The sequence below is a fragment of the Anopheles nili genome, chromosome 3 (assembly GCF_943737925.1).
Source record: "Anopheles nili chromosome 3, idAnoNiliSN_F5_01, whole genome shotgun sequence".
Taxonomy (NCBI): Eukaryota; Metazoa; Arthropoda; class Insecta; order Diptera; family Culicidae; genus Anopheles; species Anopheles nili.
In genome coordinates, this window is record NC_071292.1 from 10,173,537 (window position 1) to 10,194,835 (window position 21,299).

Consider the following 21,299-nt stretch of genomic DNA (forward strand, 5'->3'; position numbering starts at 1 on the left):
CACTTTCCCGGGACCCAAAGACCGACACGATCGCTTCCGAAATCACCATTTTTCCGACCAACAATGGCCACCGATACCATTCAGCCAGTAGCCAGTATCGCACACCAATGCGCCACCGGATGTCGCTTCGAATGTAACACTTTCCGACGCTGGAAAATGGAAAATTTTGTTTGAAAATTCAATTATTCTAATGCAGTTTAGCTCGCCATTCTCTGGCCACGCTGCGTGTCCGTCGGCGAGCGGATGTCTCGGCGATTGTGACGTCGCAGTAGCGATGAAGGAAAGAAACATTCCACCGTCACCAAACCGACTGCCTTTCGGAGCTGCTGGTCGAGGAAACATCTGTGGATCGGGGACACACCCGCGCACTGATATATGGGTGTCCATTTGGGATAAAAGCAATGCACCAAGCGGATTCTGCATCCTCGAGAGCCGCTGGTCGGTTCTTCAGAGAAAATTGCTATCATTTGCGAGATCCATTAGCCCACTCGGACAAAAAAGGGAAGCCCTCCCTGTCCATCGGGAGCTTCTCTTCGCAAGATTATGCTACGGGAGAAACGAAGACGTCCTTGCTGTGAGGACAAGCGGCTTGCAGGGAGGGACCGCCGGTTTAGGTGTCGGATATTACAGGACCAGCCACCACACATGCGACTCCGATGTAATGGACTTCTTTTCGCCGTTTCGCTTTGATTCCGTCAATCGACATCATTGTGTGAAGGAAGGGCTACGATCCATATCCATTTCTTTGAGGGTCTTTAGCCCTTAGAGAACAGAAAAAAGCCCTTTTCTTATAGTGTTTGAGACAAATTTTAAAGAAATGCTTACGATAGCAGATTCATACCATCTTTGATGGTTTCAAAGTTGATTAAAATTCAAATATATATTCACATTGAACGTATCAGTCGACAGTACCTTTTACTTTTACGATAATTCACCCAAAAATGGCACCATCTTATTAGCCATGTTATTAGCTTCTCAAGGACCACTTTCTATTTCATTCTACTTAATTCCATCCCCCGGCACCTAGAACACCAGCATCGTGACAGAAATCCGATCCTAATGCATATTACTGTGTTGATCGAAACTAAAATCGGATTACCTCCCGTCCGACAGCTCTCGAGCTTTACGAGTGAGTTTTTTTCTCACTGCTCATTCCAACCAACCCTCGAGGCCACGTACACACACACACACAAACAAGCGACCGACAGCACGAAAGAAAAAAGAAAGGAAAGCGAGCAAAAAATCCCGCAACGCGACCGAAACTTTGCGGGCAAAAGTTAGCGCAAACGGAACGAATAAAAAGATATCCATTGATAGTTTATTACGGACCACCATTGTTGGGCACCGGCCGAAGGACGAAAGAGAGATAGAGTTCCGGTCCGAGGAAGCTCGCGGCTGCCGGAAGTTGTTAACCAGACGGTACCGCATGGTGGCGAGAAAAGGGGGAATTTAATCAAAAGTTCCATTGTGTCCCCGAGGGAGACAGACTGTTTGGTTGGCCGGCGGGGTCGTTCGGGTGCGTGTCCGTGCCAGTGGAAAACCCGGCAACGCTCGGCAGCCAGTTCTTGAGAGGGCATCAAAATCAGATACGAATTCATCGAACGTCACTTTATTCTCGACACGTGCATTCCGTGGATGGAGAAGAAAGCGAGAACCACCACGGATGAAGCGAAGGATCCTTCCAGGCGGAAAAGTAAGTTGGAGTTTCCCATTTCCGAGAGCCCACAGCCCGAAGAAACGATCGGGTAAAACATCGAGCGGATACTAATGGACGAGAAGCCCCGGTCAGTGTGGCCATCGCGCAAATTACAAATAACGCCAGCCACGCGTTTGCGAATGTGATCGGGGAAAATGTGGCAAACGGGAGAATGTGAACCGACATAGCTTTTCCGCCAACCCGCGTATGCTAATGCAGCTCGACTTCCGAGATGCCAGCGTGGTTGGAATGCGTGCGACTCGTCCGAGTTCCGATACCCGATCGTTCCGAGCCGTCATTCGAGTGGGAGAGCAAGGACTGTTTTTTTTTTGCTTCGTTTGCCGCCGGCTTCCCGAATTGCCTGTTTATGCGAGAGCGACGTCTGGTCGTCCTTTCCGTGGCTCGATCATCGCACACATATGCCAGCATGCAAACGCCCGAGCAAATTCCCGAGCAGGCACAGGACCTGGCAAACGAACAATATTGAACGCGCTGTCACAAACCGATCCGTGATTGTGTGAACCGTTGGGGGCCTCACGGGGAGAAAAGCTCGCTCCGGGTATGCGCATATTGGCAAGTGTGGCATGGAATGTGTGTTACACCGTGGCAGCGATTGCGTTATTGAATAGCAGATAAAACCCAACACTTCTCGCTTCCGGGACGTGAACCTTCTGGGAGAGAAGAAAGCATGCCTTAGCACTCCCCCGAAGGGCCATATTACACCACTCAATATTGCGGCCGAACTGGTGGTACCGATTAGACTGTGGTCGGCTATCGACTCACCCCATCTTTCGGATGCATTATTGGAAATTATCCCCTTATGATGGGTGGGCCAAAGAAGGGCGTTAGTTCGTGTCAATAAAGATAGCGTGGCGGTACGTGAAATGTGCACACGTTAAATAAATTCACTCGATTACGTGCGATTCCGCAGCATCATTGAGTACGCGCGTTCTGACCCACCAGCGTACGGTACATTATTAGGTAATCCTGCGGATGGGCCAGCAGGCGTTCACCACCCCCTAAAAGCCCCAGCCAAATACCAGTCATTTCAAAGGCTTTTCCCGGACGAGCCCCAATCGAGGGATCGAGCCGGTGAAGGATGGAATGGTTGCGCTCGGAAGAACAATTTCTCTCCAAGCGAAATACTTTTGCGCGAGCTCCCCACCACGGGAAGCCGAATATGAGCACCGGGGCCGCCCTTGTTTCATCTCCGCTGCATTCTGTTCTGGCGGCTTTTATAGCCCTGCAGGCCATTGCACAAAACGAGCACAAATATCTCCCTTGCAGATCGCGTACGAGCGGCGCGAACGTGTTGAAAGTGGCATAATAAACGATCTATCCTCCTACGAGCCCGGGGTTGCATCCGTGCAGCAGCTGTTTAGTGCCGCGAGGATTTGTTGGGCTGTGTTTTTGGTGGCAATTTTCTTATCAAAATGTGTCACGCGGCACATGGTATGAAGCGCGCCAATTTTTTGAACGCGGTTAATTTTAACACACACCTATATCAATTGTGAACGATGCATAAAAATGAAACGTAAAGCGTCCACACGCAAGGACACGAGAACTCATTGCGACCAGTGTCGAATTTTGTCAAGCTCGGCCGAATTATATGAGCCCACCCGGGCCCCACCCAACGGATCGCATTTTGACGCGGATGCTGAAAGGAACCTGAGAAGACAATGGTAAGGAATTGTTTGCCGCATACTTGTGCGCCTGAGACATTCGCTTCGCTGTACGCGCGGGCGCGCAAAACCACGTGGCGAAAGCCTTCGAGCATGCACACAGGACTTTTACCGAAAGCCGGCGCCCAAGCTTTCCGAGGGAGGTGGAAATTATGGGGTTTGGTGTACCCGGGACCGAGCGAATAAATGCCACCGAGCGAAAATATGACAAACTAAAATATCTCGTTAAAAACTGCCTCGGGGAATGCAGCGCGCATTGGGCCGGGGATGTGCCCGGATGCGACCGCCGAATGCCACAAGTATGCGTTACAAATAGTTTTCCGCGGGAGTTGATGAAAACCGTTACGCCACGATGAAAACGTAATCTAGATGGATTTTTTTTTGGTTTTGCTTCATTTCACTATCTGTGTTTCAATTTGGCATGGATGCGTAAAAGCCCCTTTTTGACAGAGGCGAGATTTAAACAAGTTCGATGTTTGGCACCTTTTTAAATAGAGCTAACAAACGTATATAGGTGGATAACGCAATTTTAGTAGCATTCATAGCATCACTGATTAAAGCTCAAAAGAAATTCGCTCATTTATGCTATCGAAAATAAAAATAAATAGCGATCTTCAAATCTGCAAGTTTTATACTAGCTTTTCATGCTAGCAAGTTTTATGCTTTTTGTTTCTTACGATTATATTTGAAACCCGTACGTCATTTAATAAAGTTAATCGCAGTTTTTAGTTGCATAAAACCCATCAAATCACAACCCAACAAATCATTCACCACCCGCGCAGTGAAAGATCTCTATCAAGTCCCTTATTTGTTGGGGTTTGTTTTTCCCAACGCATCTCACATGCCGACCGACCGCTTGTAAACGCCTTAAATCAATCTTTCGTTCAAGATCAAACTCTTCCGTACCGGTGGTGCGACCACCAAATAAGAAGAAATGAGACAAACGTATCAACCTCCCGCACCACTCATCCACAACGTTCGATCAAGCGCTCCTTCGTGTACCAGCGAAAGCTCCGATGATCAGAACGGTCCTCCCAGCAGGACACTTCACCGAAACTCCCCACGCGGGGAAAACACCAACCACACAGTTCGGTCGGGCGAAAATGCCACCCACCCGGAGCTGATTCCGTCGGAAAAGCTTCCACGATGGTTCGGTTCCTCGAGCCAGACACGACGCGAACGTTCGTCCCGACGTCGGTGGCTTCGTGGCCGCTCGTAGCACCGGCTGGAAAACGTCCAACGAGCGCTCCAGTTCGCTCTGACGCTGCAGTACGCACGGATGCTTCACGGCCCCGTAACCGAACGACGGCTTATCCTGTCGCGAGGAGTATCAATCGCGGCGCGTAATCACGTGCTCGCCTCGTAACGCCCGCGCCCACGTTTCCGTGTGATTTCCCAAGTTTTACGAGCAACGCGACGCCTGGCTTGCGCGAAGAAGGTGCAGTACGGTTTTTTTTCCGCGTGGTTTGTGCGGAAATTTATGTGCCCGGATCAACTGTCATCAAACGTGGCACACACGGTTTCGAAGGTAGTGCAAAGGATGTTGGGGGGGGGGGGGGGGAAGGAGGTTGTGCGTGGGAAGAGTGAAGAAAAAAACAACAGCAAAAAAAAACAAAAAAAAACATCAACCAGATCGAAAGGTCAATCACGGGTGGCGCTTCTTATCAGAACGCGAGCGCGTTACGACAGGAATCCTTTCCACCAGGGATCCTTTTCGCTCTCTCCCACCCCACCCTACGATCACGTGTGTGTGTGTGTGTGTATGTGTGTGACTGTGCTTTCGATATTAGAAGTAGCTGTTCGCCGAATGTGTGGTTGTAGTTCTCGAGCAAAAGGTGCAATAATACTGCAGGTGAAACAAGAATTCCACCGGGATGGTGAGCAACATGTTATTCCAGGCGGGAAATCGCACATCCCACCCACCCAGCGGTGGGCTTTGGTTCGGGGGTTGTGAAGCGTGATTGAAGCTCGGCACTGGGGCACAAAATTAGCACGACAAAAGGCCACCCAGCCAACCGACGACGGACAATCGGAACCGAAGCGGACGCACACCCGGTGCAATAATGAGAGCATGGAATCGGGCACAAATAATCAGCGCACGGCGCATCCGACAGGGATTGGGTGGAATAAAGGGGGCGTAAGAAAAGGTGACCTCGATTTTCTGCAGTGCAAAGTTTTGCGAAGCATAAATGCCATGTGCAGGCGATGATTGTTGGCGTGACAGGCCGGCTGAAATGGAACCGAGAGTAAGCCTCCGACGGAGGCCTCTTCAGGTGGAATGGAAACACCTAACTCCGGTCGGGATTGCGTGCCTGGGTGGAGGTAGAAATGAGTTTTCCAACTCACCGAGAGTTGGAGTAAAAGACACCTGGTTAATTAAAAACAAACAAACAAACGAAAAAAAAAACAGAACAATTCTTCCGCGCTACCGATCGATCTGATGACGCAGGCATGATACCTTTCTGCTGGTCTAGCTTAAGGCGCATTTGTGGGTGTAAATGTCAACATCCTGTGACAAACCATAATTACTAGCTGCGATGTGATCGCTTTAGTGGGTGGACAAAACAAAACCATTAGATATGCCTGCCAGAAAATGCCACACAAATAAATGATTAAACGCCCCTTCGAATGGGTGAGCTTTTCTGAACACAATCGTACGTGTTTTTTTTTCCTGCGGCCAGTGTGGTTCATTATTCGCGGTATCATCGCGGTGAACTCGATAATTAATCGCCCAACGAGTAATAAACTTTGCGTGAGCCCGTGTTTTTGATAGGCCTACAGGGGTTTTGTTTTGTCTGAGCCGTTCCGCCAACATGCCACGTTCCGTGACTTTGTGAACTGGCGTCAAATAGTGATCGAAATTGAACGCGATGATCACCATCGATGGTTTGATATGAATGGCAGGTGATGGAGTACAACTTTAACTATTGTGATGGCATTGGAATGCCTTTTTGTGAGCTTTATTATAGCCGAAACGGTTCCATCTGCACGGCAAGCACACTAATGGGTGGAATTATTGACTTGTGTTCTATAATAATCACTGCTCATGAAATGAGTATTTTTGGCCGCCAAAAGCGATGATGTATCGTAGGCAGATTGATTTGATAATGACTTCAGATATTATTTCTTCGAGCTCCATAATGATGGTAATTTATACTGTCTTTTGAAGTAATTCACAATCCAATTTTGTTGGTACGCGTTTAAGAAATTTCGATAACATAATTCGAATAGAGCTCATTGTTATAATCTCAATAACAGTGTTTCTTTCCCCAGACACTATGCAAAATTTATTATTTAAAAATCTAATATTTTAAATCATCCCACTACGGCACGCCATAAATAAATGCCGGCTCGATCACCTCATTGCGATCTCGTGACCCCTAACGATGATCGATGCACTAACCGGAAGGACGAGAAAAAAGGCCACAAAGTAGCGTAGCCGGGTGTAGTTATAATTCACATTTATTGCTCGCTATTTCAGCACACCCTGATCCACTCTTGGCCACTGTCGCCGTTCGGTCGCACGCCCGAATGCTAATGCAGATGTGGGCCACTCTCCCTCACATCCCGCGAAACCCTCCCATTAATCCGTCATAACAATTCCAATTTTCCAAGTTGAACACGTTGAATAATGTCCTCACCATAACAACCGCATTATCATTCGAGACCGTATCGGCGAGAAAGTTATCGATATCGATGGGGCCAGCTAAAAAAAAATCGGAACATCGGTCTACAACACGACCCGGCGGATCATAAAGCGCGAGAAAAATGACCAGGAAAGGGCTTTTACACTCGATCAGACACGAGCGAGACCGGAGTGTGGGGAAAGCGAAAAAAAAAGGACCAACAAGCAAGTGAAACATGAAGTGAAACGAAGACCCGGCCCCGTGCCAGGAGTGAATGTGGTGGGAGGTGAGAAAAAAAATGGTGGTTGCCCCTTTTTCCGGGACAAATTTCCCGTTCCCGGTGGCTTGTCAAGCGTATCGAAGATGTTTATGTTGTTGCCCTTCGCCATGGCTACTTTTCTGCCATAATCGAATCTAAATCTACCACCACCAGACCAGGCGCGGACCAGGCGGCATCATAATGGCGATCCACCAGGGCATTGCAATAAACTCCGGCACTCCGGGAGCCCTTTTGGGTCGATTCGGTCCGACCGCCGGTGATGATTGGTGATAAAGTTTTATGGTGTGTTCTGCGTCGAACGCGAAAGCAAGCCTTCACGTGGGTTTCCCCGGGTTGCGTATATTATTTCATACGCGACGTGACCGACGTGGGCGCGTTAACTGTGTTTTATGAATTTTGAGCACGTGTAGCACTTGTGGCGGAATATTCCAACGAGATTCGCCCCCCCAGAACGAATGGAAAATGTACCATTAATTGCGTACTGAGAATGGGCTGCAAAATTGTCATACGCTAATGAATGATACGCACACCATTCGACCGAACCATGAACCACAAAACGGATAAGTACCGCTCGTTAAAACTATGAAATAAAACCCAGTGCCTCAGTTTCTGATAAAACGCAGCGATTAATTTAACCCCTATGGTAATATTTTTTCACTTGAATATGAATTCGATTCAATTTAACACCAGCTCAAGTGCACCGAATGAATGCAGGTAGGCTTATCAGTGGTGTGTTTAAACACCGCTACCATGGAACCATTTTCCTGAAAAACCAATCAAAATATGTCGAAACCACCAGAATTAACAAGCCATATATTGGCCTCTAAATTGACCGGATTTTGTAACGCTTTTATGAGAGCTTGTTTTTTTCTGTACGCCTGTAACGATCGAATGTTGTAACGTGAGTACACAAAACTGCTGATCAAACACACCGGCAATATGCTGGTCGCTTTTGCATGAAAACACCACCACCAAGGGCTACCGCATGCACCGAATCTGTTGACTTGTTTGCTTCGAATTTGCCGGAATGCGGCACGAAGGAAAGAATTAATTTACCATGATTTACACACCGGTACGAGTCTACCGGATAATAACCGACTCCTCAAACATACCCGAACCAAATTGACCAAATAAGCTAGAATAAGTCAATAAATAGGTACGGGTTTGCCGCACGATAAACCGTTGGGCTTGTGTTGCTGGGAGAGGAGGCCAATAGGTCTATTCTAAACACACGCAAAAAATGGTGCAACCACCCACGCCACCAGTAAACCAAAGCTCGATTGGTACAGCTATTGGGTCGTAATTTACATACAACTGGTGCTGCATAATGCATGCATCTAATCCACACCACCGGATGCAATTGCAAGCGCAGGCTGTGGTGAAGATTTAATGGAACATGATACGAATCGGCACAGTGGCAATCGACAAGGCATTTAAATTCACAAAACAACGATACTGAGAGATACATTCTGAGAAAATGAATGATTGTTGGTAACAGATTATGACACAATTAATTATTTCGATTGTACACCGAATGAGATGGAAATCAATCACACTGGAAACATCAATCCGTGCGATTAAAATTCATTAACAATATGCGCCCGTACGGGCGATGAAAGCGAGGGCACTCATTTTTGATTCTCCCTTCGTAAAATCCCAATCGAAGAGATGTCACAAAGTGGCCTGTAAACGAAATAAATCGTGCTTAAATTCACCACCCGAAATGTACCAAAAGTGCACCGAGGGCAACTCGGATGAAGCCGAGACACCGAATATAATAGGATTAAAACAAGATCCTCCGACGGATGTGCAAACCCTGGCAGCCGGCATCGAAACAATTACGCACACACACGCACGCCAGAAAATGCCATCTGCATCACGTGTCGAAGAGTCACGCGGGGGGTCAAAATATTTCTCCGCAGGGGCCAATCGATCGATGGCAATGAATTATTGTGAATGGATTAATTTAATGTCCGTGATAATCCGATTTTTCACGAGCCTTTTCTTTCATACGACACGGTTTTATATGCTCCACCATTCATTTCGGTTGCATTTTATTGCCAGCTCAATGAAGCGATCTTGTGTCTGGGACAAATAATTTTTTTAAGCTTATTTTCTCATATTAAAATGTTCAAATTTCGCATCAAATTTCCACCTCAAATAACACCCAACGTTCCAAGCTGGCACGCGAAATTTTGACCACATTAGCACACATGCACACAATCGGCACGTTATGCACGATCAACCGCGCCACGGTGGGGCCCAATCAATTGAATGGTCTAATTAAAATCAAGCCCACCAGCTGGTGCCGATGGATCCGTAATAAGGCACACCCGACATTCGGCACACCCGGGGCCCATTAAACGTACGGGTGCCTGGTTTGGGAGAATAGATTTCATATTCATATGCGCGGCACGAGGCGCCACGAGAACACGTCACCCACGCTTCCTTCGAAGACGACACACACACGCATACGGTTCCACCCTCGCGACTAACATGCAACATGTGCACCCCGCAGCTCGAAGGAAAACTGAAAGGAAAGCTCACAACCACACAACCCTCGGTAGAGAGCTGTGTCGAATCGTAAATTTCCTTTTTAAACAATGCGTCAAAACGGTTGGCAAATTGTGCCTCCCCCGGCCGTTAGCAATCGCTAAAAGCGCATGCAGCTGCACATATTTTCAAATTAACAACCTTTCACTTACACCGCGCCATTTGTCATCGCGGGCTCGTTTCTCGTCGTCCAGTTTGGCATTTTTTTTTATTCTGCCTCACTCGCTTGCCTATAACCATTTGGAAGCAAAAACACATCATAAAAACTCCCCACGTTCGTTCTCGTTCTCTCACACCTAGCAACATTCACAGGTTACATCTTTGCAAACCGCACAATCGAGAACGGAAAGCATCATCGCGCGAGGAAAAGTGTGTGAATAGTGTATTGGAGTGTGGGTGGTGGTTGAAAAGAGAAAAAAAAGGAAGGCACCCTCACAAAACACCCGCTGGCGAAAGTATATTTCTCGGCGGCAATCAACATTTTAATGTCCACTCCAAAAACCAATGCACCGCGCGCGGATCCATATGCATTGCCGGGCGTGAGTGCATTTGTTTCGGTGCACGTTACGCGGATGAATAAAGCGACCATCCGCCCACGGTTCACGCATCAGCCGCGCTGAAGTGGGACTGCCCGTGTGGCGCGTGGAACCTGAAGCTGAAGTGAAACCCACCCACGACTGCACGACGGTGTGGTGTGGTATGGTGTGTGGTGTGGCGGCGATGCACAGCTGCAGCTGCGGCCAGGACCAGGTCCTTCAGCGCCAGCGAGGCGACCAACACGGTACAATAAAGCCACGCCATCCGCGAGAACGTGAAGCGGTGAACGGCGAGCGCGGCATAAGTGAACGCAAGTGAAGTGTTTTCCACGCGAAGCACCGTTCCGGGGCAGCAAGTGCAATAAGCGGGCGAGTTGCGAGTGCGAAGCGGCTTAAGCTAAGCCTCCACCTTGCTTCCACGCAGAAGTGGAAGTGTGCAGGAACTCGCTCGACCAGGGCGAGCCAAACCCGCCGTCAAAAAGGGATTACGGCAGCCGGTGTCGAAGCGCGCCCAAAACATTAGCGCGAATGGCGTGCTGAAGACGAGAAGGAAACAAGAGTGAGCAAAGAAAAAAGAAGGAAAAGGAAAAACAAAACAAAATCGTTCGTGGAAAAGCGAGAACCGAATCCTTGTGGTGGTGTAGGGAAAAAAAGAAAAGCACAACAACAGCAACAGCAGCAGGAAAAGGCAGTGGAAAGGACAACCAAACCGAATGCACCACGGCAAGAAAGCGCCACCGCGATGGGATACATAAATCTGCTCGAACTAAAGCTTTTGTTAAATATATCATTAGTCGTGCTGCTGGTAAGCGGTAAGTTTTGGATTCGAAATTTAATTTCTCGAATTAGTATGATTTATGCGCGACGGTAAATAATCATAATGGATGACATAAACGGCGCTCGGCGGAACGACCAGGAGCTGCCACGAGCGATGGAAATTATTCCGTTCCGTTCACGGAGTGTTCCCATTTCCGGTGCGCGCTTCATTGTGCAAAATTTTCCTTCTTTTCTTATTGTTTTGTGCGTGTGTTTGTGGTTTTTATTTATTTCGCTCTTTTCTCTGCTTTTCCACACCACCCACGAAAGGACATGGCACTCAGACGGAGCTTCAGCCCGAGTTTCTGGCCCCGCTGGACAATCTCACGATGACGCAGGGCCGCGACATCTCGTTCACGTGCGTCGTGAACAATCTCGGCCAGTACAGGGTAAGTATCGGGTGTTTGTGTGTGTGTGCTAATTACGCCCATCGATCCATCATTCAAACGGGCATGCATTTGATCGAAAGTTGAGGTGTATTTTTTTTCTTCTTGTTGATGCTGGTGTTTCTGCAGTTAAATAATTTCCATTTTCGGCTTTCGAGCATAAATAATGTTCCGAAAACTGTCGGTTCGGCTGTTCGGGTTCGTGGAGAGCGAAATTATAAATGGACCTGCGTGCAGAGGCTTGCACGACGTCCGCGACGAAAACGGCACTTGGATGAGTTGAAATTAATTTTTCCCCATTTTCGCCACCCAGATCCAGTGTTTCTTTTTTCTTTTGCTGCTGCAATTTTGCTTCCCCCGCGGTTGTATGCACACACAATAAAAGTCTGACTTTTTCCTCGACTCCCGCGCACGGGAACACAAAATAGCAAGCGCGCACCCGTATTTAATGCCGCTTTGCAAGTGGCCCTCGCTCGCACTCGCCTTCGTGTGCCGCGCGCGTTATTGATGATCTCATTTGGGAAATTTATTGAAAACAAAGGCCAACTTTTATTGACACGCAGCACTTTGTGCACGCGCTTCCCGGGTCTAATCCCCTTCTCTCGCGGGTGGAGCGCGGAAAATCACAGCCTAATGAAACGGGCGGGCATAAAAGTTGGAAAATAACAGACCAAAAAGCACCACCACCAGCTCCTTTATGTTCTCTACTTTTCGGTCTTCGTAAGGCTTTTTTCGCAAATTTATTTCACAGCACTGGCAATCATTTTCAATAGCATGACGAATGGATTCTCCGTCCGACGTGAGCTTTGCGTGATCCTATCGAGTTTCTTAGCGTGAAATTAAACCATTGTCTAAATCATCTCTCTACCGTTGCTGTGTTCAATTCTGTGCAGCTCCATCGAAACGCACCTTGAATCACATGACCTACGGATATAAACGCAGACGCCTGGTGGTTTTAAAGCCATCTGTCACATGCTTCCCGCAAAGTGCAAATGCATGCGCCCGGTTGGGATCGGGATCGGGTTCAGTTCGGTTGGTTAGATCACGCACTAACACGCTCTTCCCTGGTTCAATCCTTGCGGTACAGGTGGCGTGGATAAAATCCGACTCGAAGGCCATCCTTGCCATCCACACGCACATGGTCGCCCTAAACCCGCGGCTCTCCGTCACCCACAACGGGCACAACACGTGGAAGCTGCACATCTCGCACGTGCAGCTCAACGACTCCGGCAGCTACATGTGCCAGGTGAACACGGATCCCATGCGCCACCAGGTGAGTATACGAGGGCACTCGTTTATGCGACAAAACTCCGGGTTCGTCCGGGACCATATCTTCGAGGTCGAGGCAAGAGCGATGGGCGCATGAATGCCATGTGACTGATGCAAGCTACCCTAAGGGGCCACCGTAAAATAAGTCCCACACAGGTTATTAGTCATGGTGGTGATCCCCCGTGGCGCATTGAAGGTGGAAGAAAAAAAAAGGGGGAACCAAAAATGCACCAAACGTTCACGTTCACCAATTGTTGCTTGCCGGGTCGACCGGGTTGCCGAGTACTAACCGAGACGTTGTAATTACAGTCGGGTAGCCTGGACGTCGTCGTGCCGCCGGACATTTTGAACGAAAACGAACCGAACACGCTCGAGGGCGGTGTGGCCAACGAAGGCGGCAACGTGCAGCTCGTGTGCCAGGCGACAGGCGTTCCGGAACCGGGAGTGCAATGGAGACGCGAGAACGGCAAGGACATCGTCGTGCGAACGGAGGGCCGCGAGAAGCAAGGTAAGCCCTCATCCCAGACAGGGAACTTTTTTATCCCTACGCGGCCTCTCTGCTAGTTTCTGTCACGGCGTTTGATTTACTAACTACTTCAGCTGACCCCGCGCAAGGTTAGATCCAACGCCAGTTAATTACCGAACAATGCGGAGACCTGCAGAGCGGGCTGCCTTAAATTGGCGTTTCATTTTTTGTTCCTCCCATGGGGGGGTTTTTTCCTCGGCGTACTTTAAACCAGCCTCGGAAGCGCCGAGAAAAGCAGCGCTGAAAAATGGTTACCGTTAAGTTCTGTCGACCGTCGGTTTTTGTTTTTCTTTTTGCTGAGATCTTGCGCACGTTCGCCTTCCTATTCGCGAGTTTAAATCGATTTTAAACCGCGGCACTTTGCTTTTTTTCTTTCTTCTTCTCTCTCTCTCTCGTCCTTTTCTGTGTGCGTTCTTGCCATCGCCAGTCGTAAAATTCGTCGAGGGCGAACGGCTCGTCCTGAATCAGGTGCAGCGGACCGACATGGGCGGATATCTCTGCATAGCGTCGAACGGCGTTCCACCCACCGTGAGCAAGCGGTTCGACGTGCAAGTTAACTGTGAGTACTTTATTTGTTTTCCTTTCTTATTAGCCCTCGAGCATTAGCCCTCCCCCCATCGGTGGCAGGCGGAAGCTGGATTATTTTACATCGCTCCTTTTTTTTACAGACACTGTTTAAATGCGCCACTCGGTGGTGTAGGGAGAAGCGCTAGAGCAGGGAAGATTTTATTTGTTTTCAAAGGGAATGTAATTCATTTCCTGGTTTTTGCTCAGTGCGATTCGATTGACTTTGAACGGTGTTTGTTTTTACGTTTAAACGTCAGCTCCAAAAAAAAAAACAAAAGAACCATCCATCTAACCAGCCCTTTACGATGGAGGGCGTTAGAGCGCTTGTCATGAAATGCCATCAAATTGTTTGCGCACGAACCTTTTCACACACTAATAGACTAACCCATTTAATGTGCTTCTTAGTTCCTCCGAACGTGAAAGCGGGCAACCAACTGGTAGCGGCACCGGTCGAGAGCCATGTACTGCTGCAGTGCATCGTGGAGGCGTTCCCAACCCCACTGAATGGCTGGCACAAGCATGACGGTAATTTTGCACCATCCAAAACACACCAAAAACAGACAGGTTCGTTGCAGAATCGTTCTTCTTCGTTCATTTAATCCCAGGCATGAAGCTGTACGAAGGCGAAAAGTACACGATCAACGAGGAAAAGCTGAACGCGTACACCTGGCAGCTGAACTTAACCGTGAAGAACCTCCACAAGGGCGACTTTGGGCCGTACATTTGCTCCAGCATCAACGCGCTGGGAAAATCGGACGCCCGGATACGGCTGCAAGGTCAGTTGTTGGGAAAACTACAACCGACAAACCACCGTGGTTTCCGGCGGGCACGCGAGAGCTCGTTATCGCGCCCCGGGTTGGCTCTGGGGTTTTTTTTGTTGCCACTGCTGCTGCTGCTTCTGCTGCTTCTGCAAAGACTACACGAATTTACGGATGTTTTGATTTAGGGGTGAACTTTAACGATTAATTTTGCTTCTCCGCTTGCGCGGTTTCCGTTCGCCCGTAGAGCTTCACCTGCCACCGAAACCGACGACAACGCCCACGCCTTACGTGCCGTCGACGGTGAAACAACCGCGCCGAAAGCAGCACTACAACACCCACGGCAAGGGGCACGATCCTAGCAAGGGCGCCAACACCTTCAACCGGGACACGTACATCATCCACCACATCCAGGAGAACGACTATCTCGGCAGCCTGGTAGTGCACGACGGTATGTTGCGCGGGCTTTCGTGGGAAGAGGCTTAACTCATGATTTATGCTGGACTTCCGGTGGGGGTTTTCTGGCGACATATGTTCTATTTCAGCTTGGCGTTTCGTAAAACTATAAAACAAAATCAATCGCCATACGCAGGAAATTAACGCCGCTAACGCAAAAAAGCTGCGCAGTTTGCGCTCCGTTTGGTTTTAATCGTTTATAAATTCATTTTTAATTGACGCATGGCCACACGCACACACACAAAAAAAATTTGATCTAAATAACAATCTCAACTAACATCGACCACCGAATGGGGGAAATGCACTAGCGCTGTGCAAACATGGCGGAACAATTATTTCCCAATAAATCCCGATCGCATCCTCTGATCAGCGGAAAAAACACCCACACACCCACACATAGCTGCGTTTGCATTAAATGAGCGCAAAGCCGGCGCAAACGGCCCAACACAAAACACTAATGAACTGATTCGATGCGACAGCATGTTTGAAATGAGAGCGAAAAAAATAAAACTCGAAACAAATCCTGAACCCAACGATCACAAACCGGTTGACCGGCGGCCCATAATCACCCTAACATTTGGGGGTGTGATTGGATGGGGTTGTTTTCAACACAAGCATAAACACCCGCCAGCGATTTGTATCTCCCTTTCTGCTCGCAGATTTTCCCCGCAGGGTCCCGATGCATTTAAATATTTGTGTCTTTTAATCTCTGCCACTCGTGCGTTTTCCCCCCCACTTTTAGGGGGTGGTATTTATTCATCTCCAAAAGCCCGCTTCCGGCCCCAGGAAAACGCCCACCCACACCTCTCTCACTACGCATCAATTGATCGTAATTGAAAAACCCGCCGCACCGGGTTTATGCGGAGGCTCAATTAATTTTTATTGCGTCACAATGAAACACCCCATAACAATAAATTAATTGATGTGATTATCAGCTCATGGCGCATTTTGTACCCCCCCCCCCGGGCTACCTGGTCCCGATGGTGGTGGTGATGAGCGCTTTCCCAAGCCTGCCACCCTCCTCACCACTTCGTTACCGGTGGGTGATCTTTTATGTCGCGTTTCAGGACGAAGGAGAACAGCTCGGAGAGCAAAAGCAAAATAAAAAGGCCAGTTATCACTCACCCTCGGGAGTGGGGTTGAAGAAAAACGGGCCGGTTTCGTCGTTCGAAACACACCAACGGAGCCACGCATGAATTTATTCATATTTAATGACACAAGCGCTGGGAAGCAACTCCGTGGAGTGAAACAAAAATCTACCCCACGCTGAGCGCTCGCTCGGCTCGTTATTAATTATTTGCGTGTGCTCTACTCCGGCCCCGATGGCGTTGCGATAATGTTAAACAGCGCCCATCGGCGGCAAAACGGGCGTAACAGCGATACGGCGGGAAATAATGCATCCCCACACGCGTCCATCGCGACATTCGCGACAAAACACGGCTCGAACAGGCGCCACGGCCACGGTCGGTCGAGCGAATGACGTTTTTCACGCCAGCCCGGTGGATGCGAAAAACGCGAAAAATCCCGACCTCGGCACACCGAAAATGTGTGTTCCCTGAGGGCTGAAAATTAGTGCGCTTTTAAAAATGCAATAAAATCGTCGAGAATTTCTTTTTTAAAACCATCAAATTTCCCTTCACCACGACCGTGTCTGGCAGGCTCGAAATTCTTTGCGGCACGGATGCAAATGCCGATCCCACAATTTATGCACACGCGCTTTTCACTTACAGTTCGTGCCTTTTTCCGCAGGTAACACCGGACACGGGATGACAGGCGTGAACGGTGCAACGGCCGGTACGGGCAACGGACTGGGTGGTCCGGGAGGCACCAACGGTGGGCTGGAAAAGCCCCGCAACACGCAGATGCCGGCACCGATCCCGTCACAGCAACCGCACTGGATCCTGAACATCAAATCCCGCTCGGCGGCCATCTTCAGCCGCAGGCGCACGGTCGCGTTCGTTAGTTGTTGTTTGCTGATGATTTATAGTCTGTTGATGCTGCTGACATTTACATGAAGCCGTACGCGCGGATGCCTAGCGCCCCGGACAGGCTCGGTTGGTGAGCGCACGATCGAAATTAGCCGCAGAACCGTGCGGCCGGAACATCCTGTCGTTTACCCGCACGAGATCCCTGACCGGTGTCGAGGCAACACACAACACAAAAAGTAAAACGTTCGAGAACTGCTGCCGATGGCATGAGCCTGTGGGTTTGGCCGTGATTTGCCGTGGGGTCCTCAAGGGAACCCGGGCGCGATTAGCGCAAATTAAAACAGCTGTTAAATAAACTACTTACAATCATTTACACGCAGGCAAACCCAGGCCGCCCATTCGGGTGTTCGGGTGTATCAACCCAACTTCAGCCTCCCCTAAAAAACCACCCCCACGTGTGCTACCCCGGTAGTGCGATCCGCCGTATGTGTGTGCGTGGATGTTTTCGTGTGCATGTGTCGTGTGTCGTGTGTTGCGGGAGAGTGTTTTAACAAGCCAGGGTAGGAGGCTAGTGATGGTGACATCAAAACTGGGTGGTTAGTGGTGAGGGAGAAAAAATAATCGGTCCGGCTCAACTCCTCCGGAGTGCCAGACGCTGGAAGGCGAATTTGTTACAATTATAAGTGCACTTTATAATAAACACTACAAAAACGCCCGAAGGGGCGTTAGCATAAATTGATGGACAAAACCGGAAGGACAGACCGACCTCCGATCGGAGTGGAAAGGTTCTGCGAGAAGGCGACCGGTGAGTGGCGGGAAATTTATAAAGTGTCAAAGTGAATAGTTTAATCATGCATAAGAGAGCTTGTACAAAACGAAAGCGAACACAGCAAAAAAAAAGGCCCCGGAGAGGAAAACAACCCAAACCACGTGTCGTGTTAGTTACTGTGTACATAAAAATGTTAAATGGAAGCCATAGTTGAATACCGAGTGTTGCTGCGAGCCGGTGAAGCAGAGTAGGCGCTGGCTTTATGGGACAGTTTGCTACAAAAGCAAGATGGCAGCATGCCAAACGTTTCCAGATGCTTTCCAAAGTCGCTTTCCCAGAAGTTTATTTAACCAATGCCTGTCGTGTTCTTTGATCAACTTTTTTATCAATTTCTTTTTGCTGAGCGTTAAAGAAAATTTCAATAATTCATAGCATGAACCATATTTAGATCTCATTAGAGATAACAGGAAGCTGATTTTCAATACGTTATAAATGTTTAGCTAAGGAATTGATGCTAACCTAATCAATTTCCCAGGTGTGTTTTTCCATGGTTAATAGCACACTTATAAAAACATGAATTCATCATAAAAAGCCAAAGGGTAACATTATTCCGCCTAAAACATTAATTCATTCGGGACGCATTTTAGTCCGGAACAAACCTCCGTCAACCTTGTCTTGTATCTTTTCCCGGGAGCAGGTTTTAAGTTCCCACTTTTCCCAAACCACGCGATGCTCATATTTGAGAGTATTCATCCGTGGCATCATTCATATTCAACACCAAGGACACCCCCAATGTTTACCTCTCGAGATTTTCCGCTGTAAGCAAAACAAAAACAGGACGACCACGACTTCCTGGACAGGCAGGTTCAAAACCGTAGGCCAGACAGACATGTAACGCAAACCCGCCAGCCCGTTAATGAAAGCGAACATCCAAACTGATACGCGCCCCCCTTACACACACACACGTGTGCGCATATACACGCAAGGATGGAGGTCATTTGATCCGCGTACTGTCCGCGAGGAGTGGGGTTTGAATGAAGTTGAGGGTCTTAATTTTCCTGCTTGTCGCGCGTCATGGTTTACGATATAATTTTAATTAATGTTTATGCATCAGCTTTCGCTGTAATCCACGCCCACCAGCGGCTTGCCTGCGGTTTGGCAACCAACGTGTGCGGTCGATAATTGAGATCTTTATACTATCCCACGTGTCCTCGCGAGGTGCGCCTAAGCGCCTGGATGTAGGCCATGTTTCGTGGGGCGCACTCGGGACTCGGTTTCTCTTAAATTGCTACTTATTAAAATGTGCACATTTTCACGTTTTTCACGATCGTTTGCAACACGTTAATCCTTCAAATCCTTCCCGACCCAGAGCCGGTCCGACACATCAGCCACATGTGGGCTTTCGTTTTCCTTCCGAGTAGAAGTATTCCAAACGTAAAACACCTTCCCGGGATTCAACGTTCACGAAATGTTGCCGGCAACGGCGTACGGCGTGTTTGTTACGGCCCGCGCGTCATGTTGTCAAATAATTTGGAAGTTATTTTAGAACTTATTAAAACTCAATTAATTCTTTGACAGGGTTTATACCGGTGGCTGCTGCCCTTCCGAGCGTCAACCCTTCCCCAACAAATGATCCACAGCACACACTTGCTTTCCCTCTTTTTTGTGACGAACCGTTAAACCCCTGCCCAAGAATCCCATTGAAAACCCATTTCGCGAGAACCCTTTGCCCCGGTATACACACACATGGATGTGTTGTTGTGCCGCCGTTTTCCACTCTTGCCAGTCCACATTAAAAGCACATTTCACCGAGCGTTGGTCCACCTCGGAAGGCGGCTAATGGTGGAAGTAAATTTATTTCACGCATCATAAATATCACGTAACTTTAACGTACGGGTTTCTTTCAAACCACGATTGCAACAGACGTTCAAATTTTTACGGTTTTCTGCTTTCCCCAGCCCACGGAATGTCACGGGTTCTCTTTTCTCGTACAAAAAACACCAAGCTCTATGAAGCAATAGCTTCGTTCGAGCTCTTGAACCGAAATGAAACGTGTCCAACTAATGGCAGCTGCTAACAAGAAGTGAACAGAATACAAACAGAACCATATCCAAACGTGACACAATGTCGATCCTTTTCCCGTTTTTCAAAAAAAATGCATTGCTTGAAACGGTTTCAAATCGCTGCATTATGCTTCCGTTCAAGGACAACCTGCATCACCGTTCGCTGCGCTTCGGTATTCAATGATTACTTCCTCGTATATTAAAGCTGACCTTATCCAGTTTATATGAGCTGTTTAACAAACCAATAGCGCAAACAAAAGGACATTAATCACAAACACGCGAACCCAACTGTATGCAATGGAAATGAAGTGCAAAACAGGAATTGCGCAAAAGATCGTGTCAGAAAGTGGTTGTCTTCCGTGTAGCATTATGATAACAAAACCAAACAGCATAAAGCTCAAAGAAGTCAAAGGATGAAACGCATAAATCGTAGCAAATAGACACACGCCGACCTGCAACGGTTCTGTGTAGCTAAAGTTGTTAAACCGTTTATAGGGAAAGCGCGCCATAGCGCACTGTAAACGAAGGAATTTAAGAACATTTCCAAGAATATTTAACCAAAAATTGTTCCACCGTTGCTGGCATGGATGAGAGAGGAAATAAAGTTTAAAAAAAAACAACATTACATGAATACAATTCAGTACTAGAGCAATGTTTAGCGAGCGAAACACGTGGAACACATCAGGCTACATAATGTAAACATGGATATTAAACAACAACAAAAAACAAATTAAATTAACAAAAATTATGAAAGATTAACTGTATATAAAAGAAAAACGGAACGGAAGCGGTGAGAAAGACGCCAAGAGCGTGAGCCATACCAGTGTTGATTTTTTTATATGAATTTCATACATCATCAGGTGATACCGTTTTGGAACAACAGCTTGATGAGTTCATTGTGTACAGTTCATTTTGAGTATAGTTAGAATTTATAAAGCAGCATACATACAACAATCATCAATACGCTTAAATCGAACAAAGGATCAGCCGGTTCATGCTAAAATCAAATTTGTATCGTTCAAAGCAAACACGCAAACGTTCACCCACCCACGTTCTACAACAGTTTACTTCTTTAGCCATACGTTCGGGTCCGACTAGCTAAAAAAACTCTAAAATCAGCTATTGTGTTTTTCTTCAGATGTGATGGGATGGCTTCAACGATCCGCAAACAAAACATACATTTTAACAGGGTTGATTAAGTTTTCAAAATATTCGTGAGAAAAGACGAAGAGGAAAACAGCAAGAACTCGAAACACGACACTCGATAGCAAGCATAAAACGAAGGTTTAAAACTCTACTCTTAACAGCCAGTTCACAAATTCCTCTAGCATAACTGCAAGCCAACGAGCTGCTCGAGATGGATAATATAAACGATGCAACTTGCAAAA

At 47.9% G+C, this 21,299-nt stretch overlaps 1 protein-coding gene across 1 annotated transcript; it reads left to right on the forward strand.

Moving 5' to 3' along the window:
- The first annotated feature begins 10,187 nt into the window (after positions 1-10,187).
- Positions 10,188-17,166, forward strand: LOC128722944 (protein amalgam). The gene is made up of 9 exons (XM_053816637.1): positions 10,188-11,185; positions 11,460-11,578; positions 12,663-12,848; positions 13,154-13,352; positions 13,798-13,929; positions 14,343-14,462; positions 14,543-14,713; positions 14,943-15,146; positions 16,901-17,166. The coding sequence occupies exons 1-9, from the start codon at positions 11,116-11,118 to the stop codon at positions 17,164-17,166; spliced, it is 1,467 nt and encodes a 488-aa protein (XP_053672612.1). The 5' UTR covers positions 10,188-11,115.
- The last annotated feature ends 4,133 nt before the right edge of the window (positions 17,167-21,299 follow it).

Excerpts from the sequence above, each read along its gene's own strand:
- LOC128722944 (XM_053816637.1), top strand. The coding sequence starts at position 11,116 with ATGGGATACATAAATCTGCTCGAACTAAAGCTTTTGTTAAATATATCA. Across the intron at positions 12,849-13,153 it reads CGGATCCCATGCGCCACCAG|TCGGGTAGCCTGGACGTCGT; the intron begins GTGAGTATACGA and ends TTGTAATTACAG. Across the intron at positions 14,463-14,542 it reads TGGCTGGCACAAGCATGACG|GCATGAAGCTGTACGAAGGC; the intron begins GTAATTTTGCAC and ends ATTTAATCCCAG.